At 40.6% G+C, this 21,349-nt stretch overlaps 1 protein-coding gene across 1 annotated transcript in view; it reads right to left on the bottom strand.

Annotated features, from left to right (window-relative positions):
- Window positions 1–21,349, bottom strand: part of Abca13 (ATP binding cassette subfamily A member 13) — a 355,049-nt gene that overhangs the window by 315,528 nt on the left and 18,172 nt on the right. Inside the window, exons 2-8 of the mRNA XM_090332320.1 lie at window positions 20,308–20,401; window positions 19,603–19,726; window positions 11,558–11,709; window positions 9,461–9,489; window positions 7,873–8,036; window positions 5,065–5,195; window positions 1,857–1,990 (exon numbers count right to left, since the gene is read on the bottom strand). Of these exons, the coding sequence (XP_090188446.1) occupies window positions 1,857–1,990; window positions 5,065–5,195; window positions 7,873–8,036; window positions 9,461–9,489; window positions 11,558–11,709; window positions 19,603–19,726; window positions 20,308–20,401 (828 nt within the window). The remainder of the gene's footprint in view (window positions 1–1,856; window positions 1,991–5,064; window positions 5,196–7,872; window positions 8,037–9,460; window positions 9,490–11,557; window positions 11,710–19,602; window positions 19,727–20,307; window positions 20,402–21,349) is intronic.

Genomic DNA, 21,349 nt, shown 5'->3' with positions numbered 1-21,349 from the left:
GTCAAACAGGATAGGGGTCAAACAAGACATAACATAAGAACTTGTTTACAAGAGGAATTGCAAGATAATGACCCCAGAAACCCCATATTTCAATTCCCAGAACTGATATTGTATGGCTAACAGATGAGATTTGAAGTTCCAGATAAAATTTAAGGCACTAATCACTTGACCCTGAATGGAAGACCATGCTGGATTACCAGGCTTTTCTCAAGTAGACACATGGGTCTTTAGTAGTGGTGGCAGTAGACAAAGGTGTCCACATCAGAATAATGGAACACAAGAAAGACTAGGCTAGACATAGCTGGCTTTAACAGGTGGAAAAGGAGCCACTAAAAAGAAATGCAGATAGCCTCTAAAAAAAAAAAAAAGCAAAGAAACAATGAAAGTGCCAGAATGTGCCATCTCCACATAAAAAACAAAGTAAGAGACAGCATAGGAAAAGTTCCTTTCCCTAATTCCCTAAAAATAAAATAGGTGTCCCTTTTGCAAAGGGAGTTGACATTTATAAAGAAGACTCTGTATGAGGAATATATGTCCAAGACCACTCTGATCACCTAAGAGGTTCGTCTTCACCCAAAGAGAGAACCCTATTCACCAGACATATCCTCTCTTGTCCAATATTTGCCTTCCCACCAAAAAAATGAACAACCCCCATCCATACTTTAGCCTAAAATGGTCTGTCTCATGTTTCTTGGTAAAATCCAGTGCCCAACTATATAACTTAATCTAGTTTTTCTCTTGTTTTTCTGTATTTTCTTAGACTAAATTGTAGGTCCAGCCACAGACCTTGGAAGATTGTATTGAAAATGACTTTTATTTCATACAGGAGTCTCTCTTTGGTAGAACCTCCCCCCCCAAAAATACAGACTGGTAGCCACGTTGGTTTTAGTCCAGGAAGACCAATTTCAGACTTACAATACTTAGAACTATGTCATAGTCAATTTAGGTTCACTCATCCCCTACATTGATGACATAGTTTGTTTCAGAAAAAAATAGGCAACTCATATATATAATTCACAATATCCATGGAACTTCCTAGACAACACGATTCTGGTCTTCCACAGATAGATAACATGGTTTCTCCTGACTATTTTACTTTTAATTCTAATCTCAAAATATTTACCATCCTAGAATAAAAGTCTTATATAGTCTAACTATATTCTAATTTGGGCCATAAGGAGGGAGATAATTGGAGTCAAAGTCAGTAAACTGAAATTTCATAGCTCAGCTACAATACTCATGGATCCTGTTATGTCTTGTTTCTTCTTATTCCTCCATTTCCACAGAGTAGTGCTTCTAGGATCCTTCGATGAAACAAAAATTCCCACATATTCAAATAGCTATACTAAAAAGCATAATATTTCCACATGGCATTCAGACATTCTCCTACATCTCCATATTACTATTATATGAATACTTTGTTGTTGTTGTTGTTGGTCATGGGGTTAGAACTCTGGGCCTGGGTGCTGTCCCTGAGCTTTTCAGCTCAAGGCTATTGCTTTACCACTTGAACCACAGTGCCACTTCCAATTTTCTGGTGGTTAATTGGCGATGAGAATCTCATAGACTTTAATGCCCAGGCTGGCTTTGAACCACGATCCTCAGATCTGAGCCTCCTGAGTAGCTAGGATTACAGGCATGAGCCACCACGCCCCACTTATATGAGTATTTTTTGAGAAGTCCTTTTTGCAGTGCTATCATGATTGGTCTTTAAGGACTTGGGGAAAGTCTGTACATGTTCATTACCAATGCCAATTATTTTTGCTAATTTTTTTCTCTGCACAGATTCACAAGACAAACTATTTGCAGTCATTCTCAATGTGAGATATGAAATTCTGAGAGTGTCACAGGCATACCTCCTTTAGCTCAGCCGAATAATTCAGGATGTGTTCCACTTGAAGATCATCGAAACCAAATCGAGATTTGAGATCAGATTGGACTTGCTTTTTATTCCAGACTATGTTCCACAGAGAAAGGTGGTAAGCTGACTCTGAAACAACAAATTAGTTAGGTGTTTTAATATCTTGATCTACCTAAATTAATTCAGAAAACAATGTCATTTTCACCTCAGATAGGAAAGCAAAAGGAAACCAAATACCATTTGAATATCAAACAGGAACAATGAGTAAGAGTGATCAATCTGTTGACTTTGGTGAAACCTTCCAAGACAACTTGTGAACATGAAAACCATGCAGAACACCTCACCCTCTAGACACTGTGAGTTTTTTCCCTACACATCCATACCTGTGGTCAAGCTCACTTTATTAAAAAAAAAAAAAAGCATAGACTACTACTAATAAAGCAGGACCAGGATACTACTATAAAATTACTCACCATCACTACCCTTGTCAATTGGGGACATCAGTAAGAAACACAGGAGTTACCTAAACACAGTACTAGAATACTACAAAGTTGGTCTGATAAGCAAGACCATTTTGTTGTTGGTTTGGTTTGGTTGTGTATTTTTTTTCTGGTCCTGGGGTTTGAACTCTGGGCCTGGGATCTGTCCCTGAGCTCTTCAGCTCAAGGCTACTACCCTACCCCTTGAGCCACAGCACCACTTCCCTTTTTCTAATGATTAATTGGAGATAAGAGTCTCATGGTCTTTAGTTCCCGGGCTGGCTTTGAACTGTAATCCTCAGATCTCAGCCTCCTGAATAGCTAAGCTTACAGGCATGAGCCACCACACCAGTCTTAGAGTACTATTAGTTTCTTGCTAATGTCAAGCTGAATATATAGCTTGGATACACTAGATAAAGGAATAGTTTGCTCTCAGGGCAAAGTGGAACAGAGAAATGTGAGACTTCCTCTCATTAGTGGGAATGTCATCCAGTTAGAAATTTAACTGATGATTTAGTTCTGAATTGACTGATGTACCATCTCTTGGACTACAGATGATAATGAGTAACTGAAACTGCAGAAAGCAAAGCCATACTGATGACTATCCTGGATGCTACAGAGTTCCATGAGAGGTCATGTGCCCTTTAGCATACATGTTACAAACTTTCTGAAGAATAGTTTGAAAGTAATCATAACCATTTTATGAAAAGGAAGGTATTGAAGATGGCCTAGAATCCAAGAACCCAGGAATCCTGACCTCAGTTTGGCTGCTTGTGTATAGGAAAATTATTGGTTTCTGAGATTAAAACTAACATTTTTGTGTACTGAGAGATAGCAAGCACTGATAAGTATTTGCCACATAGCCAACATCAGCAATACCTGGGAGATCCTAAAATTACTCCTTTGAGAAAGAAGCGGTTAGAGACACTAGAAGCTTTTACTGTCACTTCACACCACACTGATTTGGTTCCCAAGTCTGAGATATTAATGATAGTACCTCAAAATTACCTGATGACCCTAATATTGTTTGAGGATTATTGAGAGTACTAAAAAGAATCAAAAATTAAATAGGGATATCAGCCTACAAATAGTCATGAAAGCAATACAAAATCATTCTTTAAATGAGAAAAAACATTGATTCTGAAATTCAGAGTTGAACAACACAGTGTTCAGCATACATAAATGGGGCAATTTCAGTGAAATAGATGAAAACAATCACTTGAAGTATGCTTTATAATTTGTTACCTGTATGTACATGGGTAGAAAACGGTTTCTATTAATTACGTTCTTAACAGTATGTTAGGTAAACTGATTTTTTTTTGCCGGTTCTGGGACTTAAACTCAGGGCCTGGGCACTGTCCTTGGGTTTTCTCAAGACTAATGCTCTATTACTTGAGCCACAGCACCACTTCCAGCTTTTTCTTTGTGTGTGTGTAAAAGAATGCCAAGCTTTGTGCATACTAGGAGAGTACTCTACCACTAGGCCCAGTATGCTGATTTTTTTTCTTCCCCATCCCTACTATCACTACTGAACCTTGAACTCAGGATGTCAATGCTGTCCCTGAGATTTTATGCTCATTTCTGGCTTTTTAGTGATTAAATGAAGGTAAGAGTATCATGGACTTTCCTGCCCAGGCTGGCTTTAAACTGTAATCCTTAAGATCTTACTGATTAGCTACGGTTACAAGCACGAATCACCAACACCTGCAAATTCATTGTTCAATACAAAAACTCAACCTTCCAAATGAACCTATTAAAAGTGTCAGAGAAACATTGTATGTCTCCCACCCCACTTCTGAGTTTCTCCTGAGCATAGGAAAAACTGGGAGTGACTGGAAGTGTGGCCTAGTGGTAGATTGGTCATTCTAGCATGTACAAAGCCCTGGGTTTGATTCCAGAAAAAAGCTGGAAGTCATGAGGGATTGTCAATGTGTGAAAAGTGATGTACCATCTGTCTGGTGAATGTAACTGTGAACCCTCTATACATTACAATGAAAGAAAGAAAGAAGGAAAGAAGGAAGGAAGGAAGGAAGGAAGGAAGGAAGGAAGGAAGGAAGGAAGGAAGGAAGGAAAGGAAGGAAGGAAGGAAGGAAGGAAGGAAGGAAGGAAGGAAGGAAGGAAAGGAAGGAAGGAAGGAAGGAAGGAAGGAAGGAAGGAAGGAAGGAAGGAAGGAAGAAAGGAAGGAAGAAAGGAAAGAAAGAAAGAAAGAAAGAAAGAAAGAAAGAAAGAAAGGAAGAAAGGAAGGAAGAAAGGAAGGAAGGAAGAAAGAAAGAAGTTGGGAGTGGTGCTGTGGATCAAGAGGTAGAGTGCTAGCCTTGAGAAAGCCCAAGGACAATGCCCAGGCCCTGAGTCCAAGCCCCAGGACTGGCAAAAAAAAAAAGAAGAAGAAGAAACACTGGGAGTGTAGCTCAGTAATATCAAACCTATATAGCAAGCATGATGGCCTGAATGCAAATCCTAGTACCACCACCACCACCCTCAAAAAATTAGATGTTATTCTCTATTAGCAATGACTGCAGAACTCTAACAATGTTAAAAAGTTGGAATTCCACATTTCCATTCAAGTACTGTTTTTTTTATTTAAAGAAACAATTCTTTTCTGCTTGTTACTTTAATCAAATCATTTTGTTGAACATCATCTGAACTCTACATTGATTATCACGCACACTTTTAAGTGCTAAGCCATTTTGCCACACAGCCATAGCCCTTAGGTATTCAGCATACCATTCACTACCGCTCCATGTTGCTGCAGAAATGTCAACGTCGAGATGGTCACATTGATCACAACTTTAGAAACCTGGGAGAAAGTCTGGTGGAATCGTAGCCAATCTAAATCTCCCAAAGATGTTAAGGAACTAGAACCAAAACAAACCAAGATAGTATGAATTGATCATCTGCCAAACATGCAACAAGCAGCAATTCCAAATTTACTTCCATCTCAGGAACTGAGCTTCAGCCCTACTTTTTTTGTGTGTGGGTCATGGGGCTTGATCTCAGCCTGGCACTTCCCTGGGCACTGTCCCTGAGCTCTTCAGCTCAAGGCTGCAACCCTCCCCCTGGGCCTTGAGTGTTGTCCCTAAGCTCTTCAGCTCAAGGCCACCACCCTACCCTTGAGCCAAGCCTCACTTCCTGTTTTCTAGAAATTAATTGGAGATAAGAGTCTCAGGTCCTCTTGTGTCCCGGCTGGCTTTGAACCTTGATCCTCAGATCTCAGCCTCCAGAGTAGTTAGGATTACAGTTGTGAGCCACCTTGCCAGGCTCAGCCTTATTTATAAGCTATGGTTGGACCCTTACATGTTAAAGCTTATGACTTTTGTGTCACCCTAACTCCAATTAACTCCTGGACAAGGCTAAGCAGGAGAGGAGAGATTCCCCCCTTGAAAAACTTAAGAACTTTGTCTTTCATATAGACCTAGAGGTTGAGCTCAGCCTATCAGAGGAACTGGATTCCTGGATCCAATCCTTGGATCTTCCAGCCTACCTAGAGCAGCAAGTGAGGTCAGCCAGCATCCAAAGTCCAATCTCAAAGCAAATGCAAGTACAGTATAGCTGCCCCAGGTTTAGACAATCAGTCAAAATACTTGAACAGTAGCCTTCAAGAATGATATGCACACCAATCTTCTACTCTGTCTTATCCCATGGCTTTGAGCTCCTTAGGGGTTAATCACTGTTCTTCAATTTGGTGTATGTGTGTGCCAATACTGAGCCTTGACCTCAGAGCCTCCCACTCTTGCTTTCCTTTTTCACTTAAGGTTGGTGCTCTACTATTTGAGCTACACCTTCACTTCTGGATTTTTGCTGGCTAGAGATAAGCTTTTCACAGACTTTTCTGCTGAGGCTGGCTTTAAACTAGGATTTTCAGATGTCAGCTTCCTAGTAGCTAGGACTACAAGCATAAGCCACCAGCACTGGCTTTATTCTGAAAACTTTTTCACAGAATAAGGGTCTATAGGCAGTGGAAGTAAACATATAAAACATTTGCTTTTTTTGTAAGTATCAACATTTTATTTTATTAATAAGAAAACTTACAGGCCAGAATATTCAGCTTAAATAGGGCATTGACAAAAATAATTTTACTTGGAAATTGTGCTTATTTTAAAAATGGAAAATGCACTCTGGAATGGGGTTCTTTAAAAGATATCCTCAGAAAACATGGTGGCCGGTCTTGAATCTTGAACCACCATGGTATAATTTATTAGCTTAGATGATTGTTTTGATGATTATGTTGGTGTCGTCCCTCTACTTCAAAACAACAACAACAAAGAAAAAGGCCCAGGAGTTTGGCCTAGTGGTAGTGTGTTTGCCTAGTATACACGAAGACCCAGCTTCAATTCCTTGGTACCAAATACATAGAAAAACCAAAGTGGCACTGTGGCTCAAGTAACAGAGCACTAGCCTTGAGGAAAAACCCAAGGACAGTGCTCAGGCCCTGAGTTCAAGCACCAGGATTGGCAAAAAAAAATAAATAAATAAAAGTAATCTTCCTCTTTTTAGCCAGGCACAGTGGCTAATGCCTGTAATCCTAGCTATTCAGGAGGCTGAGATCTGAATATGGTGGTTCAAAGCCAGCCGGGAAACCAAAGAATGTGACATTCTTATCTTCAGTTAACCACCAGAAAACCGGAAGAGGGGCTGTAGCTTAAGGGGAAGGGTGGTAGCCTTGAGCTGAAGAGCTCAGGGACAGTGCCCAGGCCCAGAGTTCAAGCCCCATGACCCACAAAAAAGAAAAACTTGGAAACACCCAAAGGTCCAATATTAAAATTAATAAGTAAATTTCACCAAAAACAGAATATTGTGTAACCACTCAAAATGAAAAAATGATCCTGTGAGAGCCCCAGCTATGTGAACATGATAAAGTATATTTTTTATGAATCATGGAGGATATGTTCTGAAAAAAAGCACAGCTCTAACACATGATATGTGCATAGACAGGTAAAGCACAGAGGTGAGGTGCAATTACTCAGGGTGTTTTATGAAAGCACCATTGTGAGTGTTCTTGGTTTATTCATAACACTCTATTGGATGTATTTTCCTATTTAAAAAGTGAAAAGAAACTGGGAGTTCATGGCTTACACCTGTAATTTTAACTATTCAGGAGGTTGAGATCTGAGACTGAAGCCAGACCAAGCAGAAAATTCTATGAGATTCTTATATTTTATTTAGTTATTCATTCATTTTTGCCAATCCTGGGGCTTGAACTCAGGGCCCAAGTACTGTCCTTGAGTGTTGGGCTTTCTGAAGGCCAGAGCTCTACCACTTGAGCCATGGCACCATATCTGGCTTTTTTTATGTAGAATCAAACCTGGATCTTCATGCATGCAAAGCAAGCACTCTACCACTAGGCCAAACTTCCTGCCCGACTCATCTTTAATCAGCCAAAAGCTGGAAGTGAAGATGTGGCTCAAGTAGTAGAGTGCCAACACTAAGTGAAAAAAACAAGTTTGAACATGACACACTGGGTTCAAGCCCCAGTACTGGTACCAAAAAGAAAAAAGGAAAAGGAAAAATATTTACAATTTCTTGTTCACTTACTTGGAAACTGCCTGGAGAAAGTGTACCACTGTTTGGATGCCATCTTCCACATGGACATTGGTTACATGTAATTTGGGCAGAGATAGTAGAAAATTCCAGATATAAGGTTGCTGGTGGAGGATTTCCAATTTTGATATCACTTCTTCAGTTTTATTGAGATCCATCTGATAGAAAAAAATTAAAATTCCCAATGTTTTCTTCTTTAGATGTCTTAACCAGAGGGGGTGGTATATTGGGGAGTGGTTCAAATCCTGACCTTGCTAATGTCTGGCTTTACCTTTTGAGCCATGTCCCTAGTCCATTATGATTCGTGACATTTTCCTTTGCCCCCAATATGCCAGAAAGTCCAAGGGGAAAACAGATGCCCAATACTGGTCATTGTGGGGACTTGGCTTTGCTAGAGTAATTATTTAACGGATAGAGAAATGTTCCCGGTCTCTGCAGTGTTATTTGTCTTCTAATGGTTTTAGTCAATATTCTTTTATCTTAAGTTTTCAAAATCCTTCTTCCAAATAGGTAAATTCAGGCTTTTTTGTCATATTATTGAAAAATGCTTGGACCTTCCATGTCTGGTATGGTAAAATGAGGAAAGAAGAACTTCCATTGTCAGGATTTACCCCACTTAATGCAGGGTTTCTCTGTTTTGACACTGCTGATGTACTGGGTCAGCTTTATCTTTGTTATAAGGCTGTTCTATGCTTTGTAGGACATTTAAAAACTTCTCTGAAAAATACTCACTAGAGGCCATAAATGCCTCTACTGCAAACCAGTTATGATAACAAATACATGTGTGCACACATTAACAAATAATCCCAGGGAGAAATCACTACCACTGATAACTTATGTATTTGCAATCATTACCTTCAATGATTGAAAGCTTAGTGCTTACTCCAAGTAAAAACCTATGTACTGAACACACAAACATCAGGCTAACTTGCATTCTGATTGGCTCAAATCCAATTAATAACAAAGCCATACTGTTTATTTCCCATCATCTACAGCCTTCAACTCTCACCTTCTGCTTTATCTAGACCCTATATCTTGTTTCTTTATTATTTGTTTTATGGTACTTTGCTTGAACCTGTGGCCTTGCATATGTTAGATAGGTAGTCTACAATTGAGCTACATCCTGAATCTGTTTGAGCTATAAACTAAGACTAGTCTTTCAATTAATTGAAAGTACTAACTGGCTCTGTGAAACTCATCCTTACATAAAAAGAAGTAATTGAAAATATGTATAGAAGTACTTGAAAACATAAACAAAATTTTAAAACAGTGCTGTGAACTTAAGGTAACTTGTTCACTGGAGATCAAGTTTCAGAATTCAATAAGATACTGTCAAATCAAATGTCTGTGGCTCACACCTATAATCCTAGATACTCAAGAAGAAAGATCTAAGGACCACAGTTCAGAGCCAAGCCAGGCCAGAAGTATGTCAGACTCCCATCTCCAACTAACCACCAAAAAGCCAGAAGTAGAACTGTGGCTCAAATGGTAGAGTGCCAGGATTGAGGGGGAAAAAGCTAAGAGATAGTACCTAGGCACTGAGCTCAAGCCCCAATACTAACACCAAGAAAAAGATACTTACTGCCAAAAAAGTGGTACCATGAGAAGAATCTACAATAAAGCAGAGTTAAAATATCATTTTAATCATCAACCAAAAAGTTTGTACTGCATTCCTATTTCTGTTTTCAAATGAAACTGATTTCTCCTACACTCAGTCGAAACTATAAAGACATTCAAATAAATAGATCTAAAGAGAAGCTTCACTGTTGATTTCCAAGTTACACTGCCATTAAATAACTTCTGGGAAAAGAATCTAATTCTAGGAATCTGAATTTCTGTGATTTTTCCAACAAACATTGTCTTATTTTATTAAGGTCTAATTTCCTCGTAACTCTTCAGCAGAAGATAGAAAGAAAAACAATGATAAAGGGGGAAAAAGTTTGAAGAGAAAAAAAATGATTTTTCCTAATTTTCATTATATATGTATCTATAATAAGGTTATATATTATATAGCTCAATAGCTCAAATGATGTAAGTGGAGACATAATCTCACAAAAATTAATTCTTCTAAAAGCAAGTAAAACTACTCAATTGATAGCAATTCATCCAATGATCATAAACAAGGCCACACTAAAGCCACCAGCACAACTATGTTCATCACAGCGTTATTTACCATAGCTAGGATATGGAATCAGCACAGATGCCCCTCAGTAGATGAATAGATCAAGAAAGTGTGGTATATATAAACAATGGAATTCTATGCTGCCATCAGAAACTGATGAATGCTGCCCCACTCATAAGAAAAGACCTGGAAAAAAAATCATAATAGCTGCAGGGTGTGGTGGCTCACACCTGTAATTCTAGCTACTCAGGAGGATGAGATCTGAGGATTGCAGTTCAAAGCCAATCCCAGGCACTGAAGTCTGTGAGACTCTTATTTTCAGTTAACTACCAGAAAATAGGAAGTGGCATTGTGGCTCAAGAGCTCAGACAACGCCCAGGCCCAGGAGTAGGACAATAGCCTTGAGCTGAAGAGTTCAGGGACAAAGCCCAGCCCCCCAACTGACTGAAAAAAAAATCATAAGTGAAGTAATATGTCTAAGACAGTCTCAGCTGAGGTTAAAAATAACCAAACAGCTATGTCCATGTGACCATATAAAATGATGCTAATCAAAATGAACTCCAAGATATGAAGAGAAGAGATTTTGTTTTGCTTTAGTATCCTGTTTGCAGTTATTTCTTTCTTTTTTCATTTCCCCCACACACTTTGGTTTATCCCATTGTCACTGTCTTTGTTTTTCGTTTGTTTGTTTGTTTGTTTTGGTTTGGTTTGGTTTGGGTTTTGGGGTACCCTTTGTCTTATATATGTTTGTCTGTTTAGAAGGGAAGAGAAATCACAGAAATGGATACACAAAGGAGAAAGAGTGAACCAATCTAACAGTAATACAGGACACTATGCTGGAAATTAACTTTCCAATCTTGGGGAGAGAGAAGTTGGGGGAGGAAAAGTGGAAGGATACAGGGAGTGAGTGACATTACTTTATATTTGTGATTATAACCCCTTTTCATCAGCTTTACAAATTTAAAAAGAAATCCGTGTGTGTGTGTGTGTAAACTGGGGCTTAAAATCAGGGCCTTGAGCTCTCACTAGGATTTTTCACTCACAGCTAGTGTTCTACCATTAGAGCCACACCTACAGTCTACCATCTTACTGGATAATTGGAGATAGGGTCAGCATTTTTCTTCCAAAGCTGACTTTGAACTGTAATTCTCAAAGTAGCTAGAATTATAGCCACCTACACCTGATATATAATTAGATATGTTGGGGACCTATCTTAAAAGTAGGAAAAAGTGTTTTATAGAAGACAGTAACAGAAGAAAGAGAAGGGAGGATAGAGAGAGGGTAACCAGGACCTAAACTAGAATGGAAGGCAGCCCTCTGAAGGCTAAGTAGCTGGAGCTTTATATAACAATCCAACCTACATTCTACAACCCACTGCTGGGCCCAGGTATATCCACTGAGGGTTCATTACTCCCCCAAACCCTCCAAAAGAGCCTAAAGCCATCTAAGAGCTTCTGGAATTGGAAAACACTCTGGGTACTCAAACCTCTGTTGGGGTTCTCTCTCCGAATGCTGTGTGGAGGAAGGCAGTACCACAGCAATGAGAGATTTTCTTACCCAGTGACTCTGATCTTTTCTCCCAAAGATTCTGTAAGGTTTTTGCCTTGTCCATTGTTTCATAAATATCCTCTGACAGATCTTGCATCTCTCTTAAAAAAGAAAGGCTGTTGATCTTCATGTCATAAGCTGTAGTTTGAAACCTAGACAGACTTCAAATGAATTGAATAAATACCATGTGTATTGTACAAAATACTTGTACAAGAATAAATTTCCCCCATATTTTAAAAGTTCTTGATACTATTTTCAATCAAACTTGCACCAAATTACACTCTTTTCAACAACCCTGGAGAATCCTAATCATCATCCAAAATAGAAATTATCACCCAAAAGAAAAAAAAATTCAAGCTGGGTGCCAATGGCTCACACCAGCCCAAGGCAGGAAAGTATATGATGGTCTTATCTCCAAATAACTAAAAAAATTACCAGAAGAGGAGGTATAACTCAATTGATAGAATACTAGCCTTGATCACAAACCTCAAGGGCATAACCCTGGCTTGGCGCGCACGCGCGCGCGCGCGCGCGCGCGCGCACACACACACACACACACACACACACACACACACACATCAGAAAATAGATCTTCTATTTCATTATGTGCCAAGTTCCAACTTTCATATGTTCACTAACCATTTAATTTGATTTTGTTTCTTTTTCTTTTTCTTTCTTTTTTTTGTGGATCATGGGGCTTGAACTCTGGGCCTCAGTGCTGTTCCTGAGCCCTTCAGCTCAAGGCTGCCAACCTACCCCTGAGCCACAGCCCCACTCCCCATTTTCTAGATGTTAATTGAAGACAAGAATCTCATGTTCTTTTTTTTTTTTTTTTTTGGCCCCTTTCTCTTTCTGGCCCAGCTCACTCCGGCCCTGCTCGCTCCGGCCCGGCTAGGCCCCCTTTCTAGCTCAGGCCCCGCTCGCTCTGGCCCCGCTCGCTCCGGCCCTCGCTCCGGCCCTGCTCGCTCCGGCCCCGCTTGCTCCGGCCCTGCTCGCTCCGGCCCGGCTAGGCCCCCTTTCTAACTCAGGCCCCGCTCGCTCCGGCCCGGCTCGCTCCGGCCCCGCTCGCTCCGGCCCTGCTCGCTCCGGCCCGGCTAGGCCCTCTTTCTAGCTCAGGCCCCGCTCGCTCCGGCCCGCTCGCTCTGGCCCCGCTTGCTTCCGCCCGGCTCGCTCCAGCTTGCTCCTGGCCCCGCTCGCTCCGGCCCGGCCCTGCTCCTGGCTTGCTCTGGCCCCGCTCGCTCCGGCCCTGCTCGCTCCGGCCCCGCTCGCTCCGGCCCGGCTAGGCCCTCTTTCTAGCTCAGGCCCCGCTCACTCCGGCCCGCTCGCTCCGGCCCCGCTCGCTCCGGCCCGGGTCGCTCCCGCACGCTCCTGGCCCCGCTCGCTCCGGCCCGGCCCTGCTCCTGGCTTGCTCTGGCCCCGCTCGCTCCGGCCCGGCCAGCTCTCGCTTGCTCCTGGCTCTGCTCGCTCTGGCCCCTTCTCGCTCTGGCCCCGATCGCTCCGGCCTCGCTGGCTCTGGCTACCACTCGGTTGGGCTCTGTTCACTTCAGCTCAGCTCGCTTCTTTCGCTCTCTGTCGCCGTCGCAGTCTTGTCTCTGCCACTTTTCCGGTTTGGTTGTGTCTCGTCTCTGCCACTTCCGGCTTGGTTGTGTATGTGGGATACCGAGGAATCGAACCCCGGGTCTTTGTGCATGCTAGGCAAGCACTTTAACCGCTAGGCCAAACTCCCGGGCCCAAGAGTCTCATGTTCTTTAGTGCCCGGGTTGGCTTTGAACCAAGATTTTCAGATCTCAGCCTCCCAAGTAGCCAAAACAGGTGTAAACCACTGCGCCCAGGAATTTTGTTTCATTTTTAACTACATTTTTTTGTCTTCTTTTTTGGTACTGGAGATCAAACCTAGGAGACGGCACTTACTAGGCAAGCACTTTTCTACTGAGCTGCATCCCAGCCCACAGTTTTGTTTTGTGTAACAAATATATTATACAACATATCTTATACAAAACAATCAGCACATAGACAATAAATATCACTCCAGAGAGCTCCATCCATGTCTGTGTGCCTTACTACACTAATTAAAATAAAGTCTTTGGAGACAAGGATTAGAGCTGGACTTCCAGAGTATTGCTAAGAGCAAGAGGCAGATAGTACATTAAGAACAACAATCACTCAAGATAAAGCTCTTGTTTCCATATCCTAGAGGTCCTTTCAATTATTCCCATCCTATATGACCTTATGTATCTAGTTTTGAGTTACTGTAATCCTCTGCTAGGACAGTCCTAGATGTGTACTAATTATTACAAATGAGGGAAACCATTGAGCCTATGTTCCTTTGGGTCTGGCTTACTTCACTTAATATGATTTTTTCCAAGTCTTTCCATTTCCTTACAAATGGGGCAATGTCATTCTTTCTTATGGCAGCATAGAATTCCATTGTGTATAAGTACCACATCTTCTTGATCCAATCATCTACTGAGAGGAATCTGGGTTGGTTCCATACCTTTGCTATGGTAAATGGTGCTGCAAAGAACATGGTTGTGCTAGTGGCTTTAGTATGGCCTTTTTTCTGGACTTTTGGGTAAATGCCAAGGTGTGGGATTGCTGGGTCATAGGGGAGCTCTATGTTTAGTCTTTTGAGGAGCCACCATACATTTTCCATCGTGGTTGAACGAGTTTACACTCCCACCAACAGTGTAGTAGCAATCCCTCCTGTCCACATCCCTGCCAGCATCTGTGCTTATTATATTTCTTGATCATGGCCATTCTAACTGGAGTGTGGTGGAATCTCAAAGTTGTCTTGATTTGCATTTCCTTTATTAGCCAAAAGAATTTTATTATTTATTTTTATTTTTATTATTTATGACAGTCCTGGGCTTGAGCTCAGGGCATGAGCACTGTCCCTGGATTTTCTCAAGGCTAGAGCTCTACTACTTGAGCCACAACATCACTTCCGCCTTTTTTCTATGCATGTGGTACCAAGGTATTGAACCCAGGTCTTAGTGCATACTAGGCATGCACTCTACCACTAGGCCAAACTCCCACCATAGCCAAGGAAATTTTAAGTCCATGTCTTTATAAATTAGGGAACTTTGAAAATGCTTTAGCAGTTGTAAACATGTAAATTTCCAATTAAAAATATAACAAAACTTGAAAACAAAAAGTTATGGTAAAAAAAAATCCCTTCTCCAAACATTGTCTTTTAATTCTCCCAGCCAATAAAGAAATCAGAATAGGTTCTGCAAACAATGACTGATAAATAGCAAGGAATTTATTAGCAGCAAAGCCAAGTCCAAGACAGAGAGATTGCCTTCTGTGACACACATCTCTTAGGCTGCAGGGAAACTACACCTATTAAAGTGTGGCCTTCCATTGAAAGAGCCAGGATTGCAAAAGCACAACAAGAAATTAGCTATCACTGTCCTAACAAAACCCCGCATTAAAAGCTTAAAATGACCTCAGTCCTCTGGGGATTTATGAATCATGACACACTCTCTGGCCTCATCCAAACTGGGGATTTCCTTGGCTATCAGATTATCTGACTTTACAGTTTGCTTTAATGCAAGAAGGGGTCCCCTATAATAATAAACTCATTTATGTTCTTTTTCTAATTCCAAAATTCCTCAAATTGTATTTAAGCCTGTACAATAGTGAATATCATTCCACTCAGAAATGTTTAGAGCAGGGAAATGAAATACCTAGAAAATCTTTAATTAAACATTGATGCATCTGCACCCACATGTGTGTATTGGGGTGTGTATGTGTGTGTGTGTGTGTGTGTGTGTGTGAAATGCAGAGACATAGAAACAGACAGAAGGAGCAGAGACAGAAACAAAAAGGAGAAATTGAAAAAAGAAATTGAAGACACAGATCAGATTCCTGTGTACTAGGGAAATCCCTGCCCTGTAATAGGATCAGGGTGAGATCTGTAAACAATTTCCTCTTCCCCAGGTCCAATTCTTCATGGGAACTTCTATCATGCCATGCTTGACCTTGCCAAGAAGGAAAGCTTTGTAAATGGAAGGTATGACACAGAAGATTAAAATGCTAGAGGAAAAGTACAGGTAAAGCATTTTACTTGGTGAAATATTTAAACTATGTACAGTCTCCAACAAGCACCAACAATCACCTTCAAAGCCCCAGGCCACAAATAAGTAAATAAATAAATTGTAACAGTAAAGACACCCAAGCAGTCCAGAGAGGGATATGAGGATATCTGAATTGGGAAAGGCTTTGGGACTCACTGTGTGGGCTGACCCCTCAGTTTTCCTATCAGGGAACTAAGAAACAGTGAGTCCGCCTTGCAGACAGCTCCCCTTTCTCTGTAAACAGGAATGAAGAGAAGTAGTGACAATGGAACCAGTGCCAACAGGAGATGCATTTTTAGCACAATGGCCATTGTAGATTGTGAGAAGTCTATCATTCCTTGTATTACAATTTTTACCAGTTTACAAATAAAACAAGTTCTTACTGAATTAGGATTATTCCTAAGACAACCAGACCCCAAAGGCAGAAATAATTATCTTGGAAATGCTGGGTTGTGTCTCACATTCCTACCAAAGCTATCCAAGCAGAGCACTGTGCCAAAAGCCAGGCTGGCCAGAACTCCCAGCCTGACATGTCCATTTTTAGCTCATCGTAAGGGTTTGGGGTGCCTCTCAGTAAATTACACAATACATCATGATCTCAGGTCTCAATAAAGTCTAGCAAGGATCAAATTACAAGCCCTCCACTAAGTCACTAAAAGACTTAGAAATAAACCCTAGGATCTTTCAAAATTGCCTTTCTTTAAGCAGAGACCACTGTTTTTCTGAGGGAGTTACTGGACAGCATGAGCACTGTTTCTTGAGGAAGTATTGTCTGCATACAATAAAGGAAAGATTCTTGACTATGGGACAGGCAGTGACTATAAACAGAGAAAGGCTGGAGAGTCCTTGAGAATAGATGGTGATCATTGTTGAAGGACCCAAAGAGTAGAGATGAATCCACAAGCATGGAAGAAATCCTCTACTTCCAGTGCTAGTCCTTAAAACAAAATCTTTGGTTGGTACCTAATCCCAGCTACTTAGGAATCTATCTAGAGGACCAACATTCAAGGCTAGTTCAGGCAAAAATATTAACAAGACCATATCTCAACAAGCAACAGTCGATGGGTGGTTCACACCAAAAATTCCAGCCATCTAGGAGGTATTAGTAGAAGGATCACAGTCCAAGACTTGCACAAACAAAAATCTTTTACAAATGAATGGATTCATGCCTGTAATTGTAGCTGCTTAGGAGGCTGAGGCACCATCTTCAAAGCAAAAAGTAAAATTGGATGTGTAGCTTGAGTGGTAGAGTGCCAGCTGAATAAGCAAGCTGAACAAATATAAGGTCTTTTCAAATCAGAGCTCCAAATTCAAATTATACTATGTTGAATAAAATCCCTTTGGATGAAGGAAGAGTATTCAACTACTCAACCCTGAGCAGAGGAGATTATAAAACTAAGCCTCTCATTTTTGAAAGGCCCTCTAACCAGTGAGTGGTGGATTAAAAAGCTGAAAGACCAGGCAACAGCAGGCAAGTAAGAAAGCCCAGAGAGTGCTGAAGAAGGCAGCAAGGAGGGAAAGATAACCCTCAACAGATCTGGAATATTTTGGAATGGAGAAAAAGAAAAATAGTGGCAATTAAGTAATGAGAAGAGTTGAAATAATTGGGAATTTTTTTCATATATTTTTATTGTAATTTATAGAAGGGTTACATTATATTCACCAGATAGAAGGTGCATTACTTCACATACATTGATACCCTTTCTTATGTCTTGGTCCCCATTTCCCTCCCCAACCCCCAGCCCTCGGGAATTTTTTGTATAAGAACATTTGGGAGAAGTTGAGAGCAAAACATTAAACAGCCCAGGGGCCTGGAGTTTGACCTAGTGGTAGAGTGCTTGCCTAGCATGTACTAAGACCCGGGTTCGATTCCTCAGTACCACATACATAGAAAAAAGCTGGAAATGGTGCTAAGGCTCAAGTGGTAGAGCTCTAGCCTTGAAAAAGTCCAAGGACAGTGCTCAGGACCTGAGCTCAAGGCCAGGACTGGCAAAAAAAAAAAATTAAACAGGTCAGTAGGATGAGAGGGCCCAGGTGTGGGCTGCACTCTTCCTTCTGAGGATGATTAACAGCAACGAGGCTGGAAGCATACTTAGCCCCTCAGGGTATCGCAAACCATTTTGAACTTCTTTTGGGGTTATTTGTGTGATCACAACCTTCTGTGGGAATATCCACTTAATCTGCTCTTGGTAATGATTCTGTGCTTTTACTCTGAAATCCTCTTGTTGGTAAAAAAAGAACAAAGGGAAGAATGAGGAAGCTGATTTTCATAAGCATAGCCCACATCAGATGACAACTAAAGCTTAAACCCAGAGGGAACTTTCCCTAAGGGCTTAAAAAGCTCATGGAAATTTATGTTTGCTGCAGTAATGAAGATTTCACTTAATAGGTAGCAACTCTACTAGCTGAGCCATACAGCCATACCCCTAGGTATGATGCAGTTACTTCTGGGATAGGGTCTCATGTTCATACCCTAGCTAGCCCAAATCTAATGTTCCTATTTGTTCAATTACACAGTGCCCACTTTTATTGGTTAAAAGGGGACTCATGAACTTTGTGCCCTGGTTAGCCTCAAAATGTGATCCTTCCAGTCTCCTCTTCCCAAATAACTGCGATTACAGATGTGATCTACTATGCCCAGGTTGTTTTCCAGTGGTTTTTGTTGTTGTTGGTTTTAGTTATTATTGGTACTTTTGTGGTACATGGGTTTGAACTCAGAGTCTCAGGCTTGCTAGAAAGACATTCTACTACTTAAGCCAGTACACCATATCCTTCTGAGTTAGTTGTTTTGAAACAGTTTTGATTTATGCCTGGGCTAGACTGTACTACAGTCCCTTCTATTTATTTTTGTAGCTAGGATAACAGATGTGTGCCAAGGAGTCCAGTTGAAGTGGAGTCTAACAAATGTTTCCTCATAGGATGGCTTTGAAAGTGATCCATTGATGCTTTCCTTCCTCAGCTGACTTCTAATAAAGATACTCAGATCTCAGCTTCCGGGGTAGCTAGGATTGATAGGATGCCACTGCTACCCAGCAGTGTTTATGTACTTAGAAGGCATCCAATTTTTGATATTTTGTTCAAGTAGAACAAATTGACTAGGATCATTTATAAACATTATATTATACTCCAAATTACCTGGAAGTGTTTCCTTTCCTTGTTGAAACTTAACATTGAAAGCTAAAGTTTACATTTTAATATTCACTTTATATTTAAATCTCTTCTGGTATTATTTAATACCAGAACATGTGGATAGAGCTAAACTAGAATTTTTATTTATTTTTATTTTTGCATATATTTTTATAGTAATTAATAGAAGGGTAAAGTCGAATTTTAAATACCTAATAGATTCAACTATCATAATTAACTATTAATTTTCTTCCATTCTGTACTGCACATGGAAGTTTCCAGAACATTCTAAAACCACCATGATAAACATTTTGATACTTCTCCTGTGCAACCACTCCCCTCCATTTTCAATTCCAACTAATAGGACAGACTGGAGAAGGGACCTTAACCACTTATGAAGTTGAGGTAGGCATAGAGAAGAGTGAGTGACAACCGTTTGTATTTTATTTCAACTCAAAATGGATCCTGCCCAACTCATACCACAAGAGAAAAGGCCCAGTAGACAGCCCCCACAAAACACTCATGGTGTAAATATATGACAACAAAATGAAGTTGACTGGGCAAGTAATCTTGATATCAGAAGTTAATATTTAAAAAAACAAAGCTATTGAATGCAAATGGCAATCTCTCATCATTGATAATTTTATGATGCTCCAAATACATTGGCAAGCCATCCTGGTGAAGATGGCCAGTAGTTGGAATCACTACAATTTCAATCAGTGTTAAAAATTGATTTTCTGTGGCTCCTGGTTCTATATATGATCCCTGAGCTTTGCTAAAATATAAGTCTTCCTCTGACCACCACTGGTCTCTCAGGATTTCTGAAAAGGATGTTTATGTTTCACTTACCGAGAATAGTGATCCATGGACTCTTCAAAGCTGTAGTTCCTGCATCTTGATCCAGTGTTACAAAGGAGTCCTTGAATGAAAGGCAGAACGCCTTGGTTGGGCAAATCCCGGGGCTGCAAGTAACCTTGTAATTGATGTAAGGAAGAAATAAATGAGTTCATACGCCTAATACCAGAAGGAGAATTCCTCTTGCATCAGAATCTTAATGAGTAATATCAACTTATTTGTATCAATTATGCTGTTATTAGTTTAAAGTGTATCTGAGGAATGAATTCCCGTACACAAGCCTCTAAGCTTTATACCTCCACCCCAGCACTGCACTCACACTTTCAGGAAGATTGGCTATGGTAGTGGTACCTTTCTATTCATCTAGCTTCCCTGATCATGGAGTGGGAAATGCTCCATTACACAGCCAAGCCTGACATAGTCCTCTGCAGACCAGCCATTAGGGAGAAGAATAAAAACAGGTGCTTTTTCCCATTTGACATTTTTAAAAGTTAGGAATGTTTAAGTGTGGACAAAAGTTTCAAATATAGTGCAACTTGGATTCCTAAAGAGGGGAAAAATCGTAAATAGTCATTTAATGGATACAACTCGGACATATTGCTATTGCCGAATGGAATCCCGTCCATTCATTCTACTCAGAGAAGAAGGGTGCTTATTTCTCTAAAGGCTTATGAACCATGGGTTCACAAGGTGACTTACAAGTGTCTCTGTGTCTGGGAGGTTCTTGAAACCGAAGTACCATCAGAATCATGAAGAGGATGCATGGCCAGAAGAACTCAGCAAAGGAGAGGACCTGTGGATATTTATTAAAAACAAATGAATAATACTGTTGTCACTGTATCTGACTTTGGTTCATGTTCTATTGTATGTATGTTTATTTGAATTAGGGAAGGGAAAGGAAACAAGATAATGAGACAAAGAACAAAGGGTGAACCAATGTAACAGTGATAATCACAAGATAAAATGTTGAAAATAAACTTGGGGGCAGATAGAAGAAGGAAAGTGGGGAAAAATGAGGGAGGGAGTAAAAATGTCCGAAAAGAAATGTACTCACTACCTTACATATGTAACCCCTCTGTACAATACCCTGACAATAAAATTAAATTTTTATAGCTTTCTTTTTTTTTCCCCAGAGCTGAGGACCAAACCCAGGGCCTGGCACTTGCCAGGCAAGGGCTCTTCCGCTGAGCTGAATCCCCAACCCCAATAAAATTAAATTTTAAATAAATAAATAAGGAGGCTGAGAGTGTGGTCTAGAGGTAGAGTGATTGCCTAATATGCCCGAAGCCCTGGGTTCGAGTCCTTGGTACCATATGCACAGAAAAAGCCAGAAGTGGTGCTGTGGCACAAGTAGTAAAGCACTAGCCTTGAGAAAGCTCAAGGACAGTGTCTAGGCCCTGAGTTCAAGACTGGCAAAAAAAATAATAAGATAAATAAATAAATATTTATTACAAAAAGGAAGGAAAAAAGACGAATGAACTATAAAGAATTATAGTATTTCCATCTTCTGAATGCTAGGAGACAAAGCAGGCAAGTCCTCCTTTTATCCCTATTGTTATCTCTGCTGAGAAGTCCTAGCTCACTCCTCATGTCCAGATCCATGATTGTGTCAACTCCTTGCCTCTCTTTGCTAGACTTGCCATTTGCTCCTCTTCTGTTTTTCTTGATTGCAGAACTGATGACATTAAAGAAGTGAAAGAAAGAACCCCCTCCCCTAAATTCCACACTTTTAACAAACCAA

The sequence above is a fragment of the Megascapheus bottae genome, chromosome 5 (genome assembly GCF_031878675.1).
Source record: "Megascapheus bottae isolate mThoBot1 chromosome 5, mThoBot2.hap1, whole genome shotgun sequence".
Taxonomy (NCBI): domain Eukaryota; kingdom Metazoa; phylum Chordata; class Mammalia; order Rodentia; family Geomyidae; genus Megascapheus; species Megascapheus bottae.
The sequence above is the reverse complement of the archived record's forward strand: the minus strand, read 5'-3'. Positions and strand labels throughout refer to the sequence as shown.